Source organism: Thunnus thynnus, chromosome 4 (genome assembly GCF_963924715.1).
Source record: "Thunnus thynnus chromosome 4, fThuThy2.1, whole genome shotgun sequence".
Lineage (NCBI taxonomy): Eukaryota > Metazoa > Chordata > Actinopteri > Scombriformes > Scombridae > Thunnus > Thunnus thynnus.
Window position 1 is genome coordinate 7833982 of NC_089520.1, and position 12892 is coordinate 7846873.

At 37.1% G+C, this 12892-nt stretch overlaps 2 protein-coding genes across 3 annotated transcripts in view; one reads left to right on the forward strand and one right to left on the reverse strand.

The window, feature by feature from the left end:
- Positions 1-1791: 1791 nt before the first annotated feature.
- On the reverse strand, positions 1792-12152 carry LOC137181037 (kelch-like protein 10). 2 transcript variants are annotated; one of them, XM_067586377.1, is made up of 5 exons: positions 11894-12152; positions 6629-7118; positions 5277-5891; positions 3753-3902; positions 1792-2479 (listed from the first exon to the last, which is right to left on the reverse strand). In XM_067586377.1, exons 2-5 carry the CDS (start codon positions 7043-7045, stop codon positions 2123-2125), a joined length of 1539 nt encoding a protein of 512 aa, XP_067442478.1. In that variant the 5' UTR covers positions 7046-7118; positions 11894-12152; the 3' UTR covers positions 1792-2122. The 2 variants fall into 2 exon arrangements, with proteins under 2 accessions (XP_067442478.1, XP_067442477.1); XM_067586376.1 differs by lacking the exon at positions 11894-12152 and adding an exon at positions 8754-9955 and having other exon boundaries at positions 1794-2479.
- The window catches only part of il17rd (interleukin 17 receptor D), a 34476-nt gene continuing 33011 nt past the window's right edge, over positions 11428-12892 (forward strand). The window contains exon 1 of the mRNA XM_067586373.1: positions 11428-11617. Within this exon, the coding sequence (XP_067442474.1) occupies positions 11498-11617 (120 nt within the window). The 5' untranslated portion in view covers positions 11428-11497. The remainder of the gene's footprint in view (positions 11618-12892) is intronic.

Below are 12892 nucleotides of genomic sequence, written 5' to 3' on the forward strand. Positions count from 1 at the left end.
TATAATATAACCTTGTAACATCTAATCAGTCAAAAGTGATTTTATTTGGTGCTAATGTTGAGGTTAACGTTTATGTAATAAAGGCATATAAATGGAACTTGAGCAAAGTATTTTCTCTTTTATATAACTTTGAGCCCATACTTCTCATGTTCAGAAAATAAAATTAAAAAATCAGCACTGAAATAGTTGTTTCTGTATGCTTTTTATCAAAGAAAGTGATTACATAGGATGCTTCATGGGTAGCAGTTTACAAAAAAAATTGCAAATTTTTCCTTTGCTTGCAATTTTTCCTTATTCCCACAATCTTACCACAATAAGAGCACATAAAACATTGCAAATTGTATTGCAATTCTTGAGAGAAGTCACTGCAAAATCAAACATTTTCGGCAGTAATCACAAAAAAAAACAGTGAAATCCTGGAGAGACTGTCTAGTACTGCCCCCACATGAGAAGAGGAATTAAAACTATGGTTGCACCATCTGATTTGAATGGTGAATGGTGCTGAAATGAACCTGCCAAAAATCAAAGCTTAACGTATGAATTCCATATTAGCCTCTGCGACCATAACAGGTTTGTTCCTCACAAACACAAATGTTTGGCAGTCAAACTGAAATGGTCTTACATGTTCAGTATGTTGTACAGATTGTAAAGACCTCTGAGACCTTTAAAAATATATATATTATTCAGAATAATGGTACACAAAATACAAGATATTTTTTAAAGACCTTGTTTTTTTTTTTTTACTTTTTCAACTTTTAACATCCATAAACCCCACGCTCATCTTTCTCCACAAATACATACATACACAAAAATATAATGATAATAATAAATAGTAATGAAATAAAGAATAATATAAATTATTTATATAAACTGCAACTTACAATTATTTTCATTATCAATTAATCTGATAATTATTCTTTGATTGATTACTTCATACAGTCTTTCAGATATCAGATAATATAAAAAACATCCATTGCGATTTACATTAAATAATGTAACTGTAACAAGAAAGTAACATATCAAAGCCTATGTGTGTATATTTTTAAGTGATTGCAGCATCTTTATCTGATGGCATTAAGTTTTTGTTTGTAAGCAAAATAGACAATTTTGAAATTATTTGCAATCTGTGTTTTTCTTTGAGCCCATTTATTGTCTTTAAAGTTACGGCATAGTGTCGTATGTACAATATCAAAATGCTTTTTGGCTCACAGCTCAAAGAACTGTTACCAGTGTGAAAACATGGCAACTGTGTATGGATACCCAAAATGTTCAATAAATAATTAATAAATAAGACAATTTAAAATAATAATATGAACAAATAAAGATTAAATATATACCATAATCTTGAAGTTGTGATATTATTCAATATATTTTTAAAACTCAGCTCACTTGTAAATGTCATTTCATCCTGCTTCTTTACACAATAAAAAAGAGCAATTTTTATTTGATTCCAGCAGTTTTTATCTCATGGTGTTTTTCCAAAGTCTGCTTTTATTTCAGTTTAGTGACATTTTGACACTTACATATTTTATTTGCATTAATTAATGTCTTTTTTAAACCTTTATTTAAAACATCATGCACCTCCAAACTGTAGACTGTCCTAAACTGAAAAATCTTGCTAGTTTATTTATTTATTCAGTCAGTGAACTCAGAGGTTACAGCAGGACAAGAGACAGCTATAGAGGCAGGGGAAAAGGGAATAAATGAAAACAAGTACATTACATAAATATAAATGTGAAACATAAAAGAAATTACACTCAGAAACAACATAGTTTATACAAATTACAATACCTTAGACTGTATAAATGAATTGTGCAAATATATCTGTGAATATATAAGTGCAAAAATAATGAATCAAGTAGTGCAACTGAAAAATCCTTCAGGTGGAGCCAGAGAGTCAAATTAATGTAGACACAGGTAACTATGGTCTATGTATACATTATAATAAGTAAAAGTATAAATAAATATACATTAAAACATATATGAAAATATATATTTATGTACATATAAGGGAATAATAGTGCCTCTTCTTTCAAAGAATGAATACATTTTTTTTTTTTTTTTTATTTCTTTTCAAATGAAGTTAATGGATGGATGACGTGTGTCAGGACTGAGCTGAGGGTCAGATGGATCCACCTGCAGCTTCCTCCACATTGGTGAGCGTCACAGCATCACGAGGGAACAACTTCTCCACCACAGTGTAGAGTCCATGCAGCACACAGCAGCTCAGGCCGCTGCAGGGCATCTCCATGTTGGAGGCACCGTACCACATGCCGGCCTCCTCATCGTAGCGCTCCACAGAAAACATGGCGGTGGAGCCGTCATGTCCTCCAACCACAAAGAGCTGGTCCTCCACCACCTCAATGCCAAAGTAGCTACGGGGGGTTGACATAGACGGTATGATGTTCCACCTGTTGGTTCGGGGGTCGTAGGCCTCAGCGCTGCACAGATGGGACGCCCCGGTGAAGGTGCCACCAACCTAGGGGAGAACAGAGAAACATGTCCTGGATCTTGAGAACACACTGAGCAAGTGTTGCACCATATTGTCAAAATTGAAGAGTAAGTAAACCCAAGCTAAAACTCTTAAAGAATAACAAGAAAGCAACAGGAAGAATAAGTCTCAGTATGGAGGCCCACTGGTATTTCTGACACAATTACAGACTATTTATTGTTAATTATAAAAATATAAAAATCAGGCTGTGGCTACAAAGATAGTACTTGTTAGTACAATATATTCATTTGGTTTGGTTGTTGTCAGAAGATTTGTTGTTCAAATTTATTCACTCTGACATGTGAATGTGTGCTTCTGACCGCTAGCAAACCCCAAAATGATCAATCTTTACATAGCAAAATTTCTTCACAAAAGAGGTAGAGTCTGCTGGTAGTTTTAGACAGGAGTTGATGACACAAATACTTCTCTCGTATAAACTTTGTTAACTTGTTTTTTTGTTTGCGGCCCAAGTTTGATAACTGGTAGGTGCTCAGGTAGTAATCAATCAAACTAGCATGCCACTGGTCACACTGGCCACAGTAGCTCACAAAACAGCTCCAAGAGTGATCAAGCCTCCAGCACCACTTGTTACATGTGGACCACTTTCTGGTCTGACAGGGGCTTTATCCTTAAAAAATGTGTTATGCCATTCAATAATAATCATCTTATAATTAATATGTCTCCTGTTTATAATGTTTATAACATTTCTCATGTTGTGGTTGCTTTAATCTGCAGATGAATTAAAGATTTACTTAACAAACTCACATAAGGATATACTTATACACTTATACGGTGGCCTTGAGATGCAAAACACAACAACAAAACAGAAAACACAATATTTTACAAATATGTTTTCTAAAATGTGTTTTGTGAAGTGTTGTTGTGTTTTCTGTTTTTTGGTGTCTTTTCTAAAATGTTTTTTGGTTTTGTTGTAGTGTTTTGCACCTCAGGGCCACCGTATCAGCAGGTCTAGAATGACAAAGATGTAAGAACCAAGTCACAAGTTTCTCATTATCAAATCATGACTTATGTTGAATGTTTAAAGAACTACTGGAGAGTTTCTGATAGCCAAAGGACAGTTTATGACATTAATACCTCTTCCTCACTAAAGAAGTACTTGATTGCACAGTTCATCAATCAGTCTGTCCTTTGACCACTGGCAGACAGACCTCTTTACATCATCACTGACCGTCCTCCAGTGACATTCCAGTCACCACTAACATGGTTCAACCAAACCTTCATATTAATGCCACACACTTACTGCATAGATGTGGTCTTTGTAGGCCACCACCCCAAGGCCACTTCGGGAGGTTCTCATATGGCTGATCACGGTCCACTGGTTGGTGTCCGGGCTGTAGCATTCAGCCGAAGAGAGGCTGCGACGCCCATTGAAACCCCCGCAAACGTAGATCTACAGACAAGTTTAGGTATATTTAATATAAATTCCACTACAGATGATTTGTAACATACTTGCTTAAAGTCAGTAATGTCACAAAAGACTCTGCATTTGCTTTTTAAAATGCAAGTGCTTTGAGTTTTAAAGTACATTTTAAAATCTAAAAAGTAAATGTGTTGGTATTATCATAGGTGAAAAAAAGGTGAAAAAAAGGTTTGTTGTAGTTTTTTTTTACAGGTTTTAAAATTAAAAAAAGTAATTCAAAGTTGAAAAGGTTTTTAAAGCCACCGTTTGTATAATTTTTATTTTTATTCTGATGACAGAAAGTCAAAAAGAAAGTTTTTCTTTGAAGAAAAATAATTGCTACCTACATCTTTGAGTTGTTTAAAAATCTAAATAGGTCTGGTGTTGTGCTAATTAATAATTGTTCCACCTGCTAATCAGACTTCTGTAGGCAGCATGCTACCAGGAAACAGAAAAATTCCCATAAAAATGGCAACAAGTGTATATGAGATTGACAGGTTGTTGTAGACTAGACAAATTTCTTTGATTGGAATGACAAACATTAATTTAATTGCTTAATCAAACCTTTAAAAAGTAGTCCACTGATTTAGCAATGCACTATGATAACATTGTCAGATTGATAAGTTTTTTAAAGAAAGGGATCAAAATTGATCCACCAATACCAGAGACATCATCAATTTTATTCCACACATTCGTCTTCCTTGTTAAAACCTGGAACCTACATCACTCACCATGCAACTTGACTGTTGACAGTTCAGTTTTAGTGTGTTGTGTTAGCAGCAGTTAATGTAGCCTCAAGCCTTTAGCCTCGAGCACAGATGAGGAGCAAGCTACAGAGGTCAGGTAACCTCACTTCTTTCTGTCTAACTACACAACCCAAGATATTTTTCACTTTTAAACCTGTAGTTTTCAGCCCCACCCAACAATGTGCAACTTTCTCTGGAGCCACAAAAGGCTTTATACAACTTTTTTCACATATGCAGTAATACTCAAGACTTGCAAACAGTCTTTGATGTGTAAAATTGGTGGAGTTTCTCCTTAACCCTAGAGGGGGAAAATCAGAATATACTAATAAAATAAATTTTTATTAGTAACGTATTAGTCGTGTATGCAACTGCCACCACAGCTTCTGTGTCAAATTGTCGTTGGGACACATACGTCACTCGCTACTGACAGTGGTTTGGGCAAAATGAAACAAAACAACCCCCTCTCCTAAACAGACATTGGCTGACATAAACATATTGTCAGACTAGATAATGAAGTGAAAACAAAATGTCAATTCAGTCTGATTATCGGGCTAGTTTGGTAGTTAAATTGTCAATATCGCCCTTTCAGACATCTCTGCTTCACACCTTGTCATCTCACCTTGCCATTTAGAGTTGTAGCACTGGCCCCACACCTCTTTGTACGCATGGGTGCCACCATAGTCCACTGGTCAATCTCATGCCTGTAGCACTCAACAGTGTTATAGTAAGCTTGTCCATTGAACCCTCCCAAGGCGTAGATGCAGCCATTCAGCACGGCGACACTGACAAAGCAGCGGCAGAAGTTCATGGGTGCCACCTGGTGCCACGTGTGGGTGATGAGGTCAAACCTTTGCACGGTATTCAAGTGGGCTTCACGACTGCAGCCGCCAATTAGGTATATGAAGCCGTTGAGGACAGCAGCACCGTGGTGAGCACGACAAATCTCCTCAGTGCTCAGCTTGCACCAGCGGTCACCCCGGACATCATAGGCCTGGAGGCTGGTCACTGGAAGGCTGCCATCTTTACCTCCAGTGGCCAATAAAATAACAGGAGGCAGGCGTGGTCGGGTCAGTGGGGAACTGTAGTCAAGGTTTGAGGGTCCATTTGCCCTAAAATCCATAAATGCCCTCAATGCATTATCGATGATGGGTATACATTCGATGCTGTCCTTTACCAAAGCGTTGTTGATCACACCATTTTGGAGGTAGTCAGTGGTCATAAAGCATAGCCGCACCTGGACAGATATAAGAAGACAGCAGCAGCAGTCTCATTAGACTTAGAGATGATGGGTATTTGGAATTACTGTATTTCAGTATACCATTTTGAAGACAAGAAAATATGGAGGTTCAGGACTGACAAAATTAAAATAAGTAATTTCAATCAAATTAAGACTACAAGAAATAGTTCAACACTGTCTTTCTGAGAGTGAGATGAGAAGTTTTATCTTGTTTATAAATCAGATATCACAGTTTGAGGTTTCAGGGGAAGTTATAAGCTGGAACTATTTCTTGACAAACAACAGTGTATCCATCTGCCCAGTACTTTTGTGTAGTGTAGTGCTGGTTGCCAGATTTGGTTGGTGAACACAGGTCTTGGTTTTGGTCTCTGTACAGGAACGATGGTACCAAACATGGCAACCGCACTATGATGACAAGACTTCGGGAAGCTTCACAAAGTAAATGCACCCGACTGTTGTTCAACAAGAAATACTTGCAGCACATAACTCACCGTAAAACCAAAGAGTTTTTTATATTTCTGTTTGTGTACAATGAAACTAAAGTTATTTTTTGCACAGCTACACTAGTTTGCTTGTCAGGAAAACATCACAGGTCACTGAAAATGTTCTAAACTACCAATGCTCTCATTTTCCTGATCTTCAGCAGACCTATTGCACTGTTTCTATAAACATTCAACCCAATACATGCTATGTTTAAGCTGACTACTGCTACAGTTCACTTGTTCTTCAGTTACCTTGGGCAGCAGTACAGAGATGTAACCTCGTCTTTGATCAGGCAGGTGGTTAATCCAGCGGAGGATGGCCTCAAACACTGTGTTTTCTCTTCTCACATTGAGACAATCGTTCTCGATGATAGTGGCCAGCTCTTGCACAGAGAGCTCCAGGAGCTCCTGTGAGTCATGAACTATCTCCTGAAAGTGGTCAAGGATATAGAGGAAGACCTTGTGCCTCAGGTCAGGACAATGGTAGAAGTCCACCAGCCTCCATATACCGATGCAATTCTTCAGGCACAGCTGATCCTCCAGGAAGAAGCAACAGGCCTGAACAATCCCCAGGACCAAGAACTGGTCTGCAGCTGCCAGAACCTCCACCACATTGTCCTTTGTCACAGCAACAGAGTGGGTGTATGCGTAACTGATGATGAGGTTCATGATCTCAGGCAACACTCCAGGGATAACGTAGACCTGCCTTTCTGAGGTTGCCCAAGAACCGGTGAAGAGAGTGCTGTGGGATCAGGATTTAGAAGACATCAAGGTTTTGTAACACTGACATAACATCTGGGCTTTTTGGACCAAACAGTCACAGGAAATCTAGGCATGTACTTCATTCATCAACGACTGAATTAGCTTGAATTGATTATTAATGATTTGACACAAGCCAGAATTTTTCAGTTCATCAAAGCTGGTTTAAAATGTACCTGGAGCTGTTGTCATAGCAACAAGTCCTTAAACCTAAACCTCTGCAGGTTTTTTCACAGCCAGATCATGACAGAGACCTTTCAAATCCATTAAACCAATAACAAAATGTTAATTATTATAATGATTATACAATTACACATGCTGTGACAGAAGATTTTATTCACACTGAAGCTGAATCCTAATGTTTTTTTTCTGTGGCCACCACATCTGATCGGCAGATTGAAGTGAAATTTGCTGAGACCATTCATCCGTCCAAGAGGATGATAATCTCAATTGATTTTAATGACCTCATGGCCTTTTCTCCAACATCACCGAACCTAACATTGTGAGCCCCTCCACTGGTAGACTGGTAGGTGAGCAAATATGATAAAGTAACTGCTTTTTTGGAGAGTTTGACATGCATTAACCCTGGGAAATGGAAAATCGTGGTGTCAATGCACATGACATGTGTCAAGACACTGCTGTTTTGTCATAAGACAACAGTTACCCATGGCCAGGCTCTCCCAAGGGGTTGCAAATCTAAGGAGTGCCAAGAAAATGATCAGATTAGCAAAAACAAACAAAAAACCCAAACATTTTTGCCACACAAATATCACAAAATACTTCAACACTTTCAGATGATTCCTCATTTTTGCTTTTTTCTTGTTAATTATGAGTTACCATACCTCTACATAGCTCTAAATATTCTTTAAATAAATTAGGAGGACAAAAAGCACAGTTTGTTTGATCTGGTCACAACCCATCAGAATATGCAACCAGTGATGAAGAATTACAAGTAGATAATCGTCAAGTGGTGAGAAGCCAAAAACGTTGGAAACTGCTGTTCTAATTCTCATTTGGTGTTTTGATGATGGTGGTGGAGAGCGCTGTTTAACACGTCAGTCCAAAATCTCCCTTAGGTGTTCAGTTGGGTTGAGATCTGGTGACTGTGAAGGCCATAGTATATGATTCACATCATTTTCATACTCATCAAACCATTCAGTGACCCCTCATGCCCTGTGAATTGGGGCATTGTCATCCTGGAAGAGACCACTCCCATCAGGATAGAAATGTTTCATCATAGGATAAAGATGATGACTCAGAACAACTTTATATTGATTTGCAGTGACCCTTCCCTCTAAGGGGACAAGTGGACCCAAACCATGCCACCAAATGCCCCCCAAAACATAACAGAGCCACCAGAACCCCTCACTGCAGGGGTCAAGCATTCAGGCCTGTACCGGTTTTTCTTTTAATTTGTCACCCGTCTGTATCTGCTCGGTTAAAAACAGTGGGTTGACATGAATGATGGTAATTCTGTGAAAAAAATTATGGAGTAAGACTATGTTTTGTTAGTTTTCAGACGCAGTTCATACATGAAGTTCATAGTTTTAAAATTTCTGTATCTGGCTTTATCTGCTTGTTTAACATTAGAGTCTTTATTATCAGATGACCTACTCACCGAAAGTACGTGCTGCAGCTACAGAGAATGACCTTGTGAGCGTTGAATTCAACGTCACCCACTTTGATCACCACATCACACAGTTTGTCCTCCAGCCGCAGTTCATTTAAGACTACAGATGTCATGTGCCTCATCCTTTTTTCCATTTCACTTCTGTGAGAATGTAATGTGACAGAAGCTTCTCCTTGATCACTCATTTTTGATGTGTTTGTCAATATGTTAACAGTCTACTGTGTAGATCTGTAGAGATTATTTCAGATGTGTAGTTTTCCAGAATCAGTGCTCTGTCTGACCAGAGTCCAGAATGTTTATTATGACATCACAGAAACTGATGGAATTGTTACCCAAGTACAAATAATTGTACAAAAATAACAGGTTTTATCTTCTTTTTTGTAACTGAGTACATTTAATCAAGTACTATACAAAAGTACAATTTTAAGGTACTTGTTCTTGTTTTGAGTATTTCCATTTTATGCTACTTTATACTTCCACTCTCGGAAACAAGTTGTGAACACAACACATATATGCTATGTTTTTGTTTGTGTAAATGTGTCCTGTTATCCTGCACAGAGACATCATCATGCACTGCATGAGAAGAGTTGACAAACTAACTTTTGTTGCTGACTTTTGCCACAAGAGGGTGTGTAGCACTTGGCTTGAGCCCCTGTCAGGATTATACAGTTGGTACTGGTCTAAAACCATTAAAACCAGTTCTAATGCAAACCAGTAAGTGATGTCACACCTTGTTGTACTTGCACAAGTGTCACTTTTTAAACATTATGCTGCTATTACAGCTGTTTTCTGGTACTGCTTTTATTCATTTGTTTTATTTTAACCACATCGGGAGAAGCCATGCAAAATGTCATTGTACACGAGTATAATGACAATAAATATCATGCTACATTCTTCATTTTCTACATTTGTTACATCTATCTGTATATACAGCCTATATTAAAACACACTGAAGTGTAGTCCTGAGACAAAAGGATACACAGAAATGATTGACAATAATGTTGTTTGTCTGACAATCGCCACAGATACACAATGAATATCTGAAACAATAAATCAAACAAATCCTCACATATTAGAGGCTGGAATGGAGAAAAACAGTTTGTTGCTCTTGTTTGATAAATGACTAAAATGATAAATTGATTATCAAAAATGTTGTCTGTTGATTTTTTTCTTTTGACTACTTGATTAATTGGTTTCAGGACTCTTTGGAAGTATCAACAACAGCCTTGGGCAGGATGATGTGACATAAAATTTATATCACAATACATGATCAGATTAACTGTTTGTTTGTTTATTTGGATCACAGCAGCTCTTCGGTTTTCAATACACAAGCTCATGTATTTCTTTTTCTACGTTGGTTTGCTTATTTGTCTTGTTTAATTACCAGTTTAAGATGTGAACAACTACTATATTTCACTTGGAAATGAAGTGGAATAGGTTACAAATATAGAGTGGCAGTAAAATTGAAATGGACTGTTCAATTATCTAAATATTGTACAGTAGTAACCTGAGTAAATGTACTTGGTGATTTTTATACTAAAACTTGTGATCCCACTTTGTAAACTTGTTTGATAAAATTCTCAAACCACTGATCACTGTTGGGAAGTAACTAAGTACATTTACTAAAGTACTGTACTTAAATGAAACTTTGAGGTACTTGTACTTTTCTTGAGTATTTCGATTTGATGCTACTTAATACTTCCACTCTACTACACTTCAGAGGAAAATATTGTACTTTCTACTCCACTACATTTATTTGACATCTTTAGTTACTTTTCAGATGAAGATTTGACACAATGGATAATATAACAAGCTTTTATTATACAACACATTGTTAAAGATGAAACCAGTGGTTTCCAACCTTCTTGGCTTTTGACGTCTAACAAAAAGCAGTGTGTAATGACTTGTTAACAGCTGCACCAAATAGTGATTTTTCCATCTAAAGTTCTCACATGGTTTCATTTCAATAAATGTTCAAATGATCCAACATTTCACTAAAAAACAAAGATTTGAGAGAAAGTCCAAAAACTGGAAACACATTTGTGTATCAGAACTTTGTTTTTTCTTCTTTCCTCTCCCATTAAACGTCTCACATGACCCTCAGATTTACCTGGAGATCTTTTGGAGGGGCCCAACCCCTAGGTTGGGAACCACTGGACTTAACTAGCTAACTGTATATAAAGTAGTTCAAACTAGCTCCACCTCCAGCAGCTACAACAGTAACATGCTGCTCTAATACTGATGCTTCAGTATTAATAATCTAATGATATCATGTATAATAATATATCAGTCAGAGGGACCAAACCACTACTTACACCGCAAAAACTACATCAAGCTGCTACTTATGTACTTTTACTTGTAATAGAGTATATTTACATTGCTGTATTGGTACTTTTACCTTACTAAAGGATCCAAATACTTCTTCCACCACTGTCACTGATTTATTAAGTCAAAAAGTTTGAAGCTCTATCTCACAATTTTGACTTATGACTTACTATTCCATACATTTCAATTTTTTTAATAATTCGGGTTTTTTTTTTACTTTCTCGCGGATATGAGCTTCCATACAGGTCTGAACCCAAAACACACACACACACACACACACACACACGCACACACACACACACACACACACACACACACACACACACACACACACACACACACACACACACACACGCAGGTCTCCTCTCTCTCTCTCTCCCTCAGAGCTGTTCAGACTTGAGGGAGGAATGGCGGCCCCTCGCAGTTTCTTCACCTCTCTCTCCGGTTTATTTCTGATTTTTTATGTTTCTTGTGGATCTACGACTTCAGGCAACAAAAGAGCAAACCAGGAGCGATGCGGTTTCAAGGTAAAAAAAGACAAAACTCTACTCTCATCGTGTTATTTTAACGATATTCAGTGAAAGCTGCTGCTGCGTCGTCTCAAGTCTCCCAAAAAAAGTTAACGTTTTCGGTAAACGGTTTCTTTCTGTTTTCTGTCACCTCTGATGTCGATGCACAGTCAGTTTGTCTTTCTAAGCTAATACATGAAATAAACTTAAGTTTGAAGATATAATTTTGTTAAAACGATCTTTCGTCTGTGGTGTTTTAAACTCAGGTTGCGTCAGTCACGTTACCTTTCTTACCTGTCTGACTCTCCGCTGAGCTGTTAGCTCCGGTTCGGCCCGTTTCTACGTAAAAACCGAATCCCGGTTCAAAAAATAGTAATTTAAAGATTTACTTCGCTTAATTGCAAATCTGCAAACCTCAGAAAAGATGCATACAATGTTTTCTGAATAAGCCTGGTGTCCTGCTTAATTCGGCACACATGCAAGTTGCCATAAAGGACGACAACCAGTAAAATCTTAACTTGTATAACTGGTTGCCACTATTATCTGTCTCCCAAAACGACGCTGTTAACGGTTAAATTATTGGAAAAAAACAGACGGACTATGGTGAAAGTTTATGGAAAATACGTGAATGGAAATGTGACTCTTAAAGCTCGTGTTTATGGTATTTTTACATACTTTTACTTAAGTAAAGGATCTGAGTAATTTTTTTGGAAGAAGTACTCAGATCCTTAAAATACTTACAGTTTACAAGTAAAAATCCTGCATTTGAAACCCAATATAAGTAAAAGTATAGAAGTATTACCTGTTACTTTTACTTAAAGAAGTAAAATACTCAGATCATTAAAATACTTAGTTACAAGTAAGAATCCTGCATTTAAAATCCAACTTAAGTAAAATTATACAAGTATTACCTGCCAAATTTACTTTAAGAACTGAAGAGTACTAATTTTGCAAGAACTTAAGTTCTTAAAGTAGGTTTTTAAATGCAGGACTTTTACTTATAATGAAGTATTCTTACATTGTGGTATTGATACTTTTACTTAAGTAAAGGATTCGAGTACTTCTTTCAACATTGCTGGTCACAGAATCTGATGGGTCACCAAATACAGTGTAACACCGGCTTCAGAAACATACATTTTGAGATGCTAACTTGTTTTAAGTGTAAGAAATTGTAAGACATACATTTAATTGATCCCATGCAATGAAACCAAATGTCCATAAAGTCAGACATTGTCCCGTCTGTGGACAGATACTGTAGGTGGATCAGTGAGTGTCGTTCTCTGCTTTCAACCA

Coding starts and splice junctions, on each gene's coding strand:
- LOC137181037 (XM_067586376.1), bottom strand. CDS start 8,950: ATGAGTGATCAAGGAGAAGCTTCTGTCACATTACATTCTCACAGAAGT. Junction 5,892..6,628: donor TCTCTGTACTGCTGCCCAAG/GTAACTGAAGAA, acceptor ATATCTGTCCAG/GTGCGGCTATGCTTTATGAC. Junction 3,903..5,276: donor CTACAACTCTAAATGGCAAG/GTGAGATGACAA, acceptor ACTTGTCTGTAG/ATCTACGTTTGCGGGGGTTT.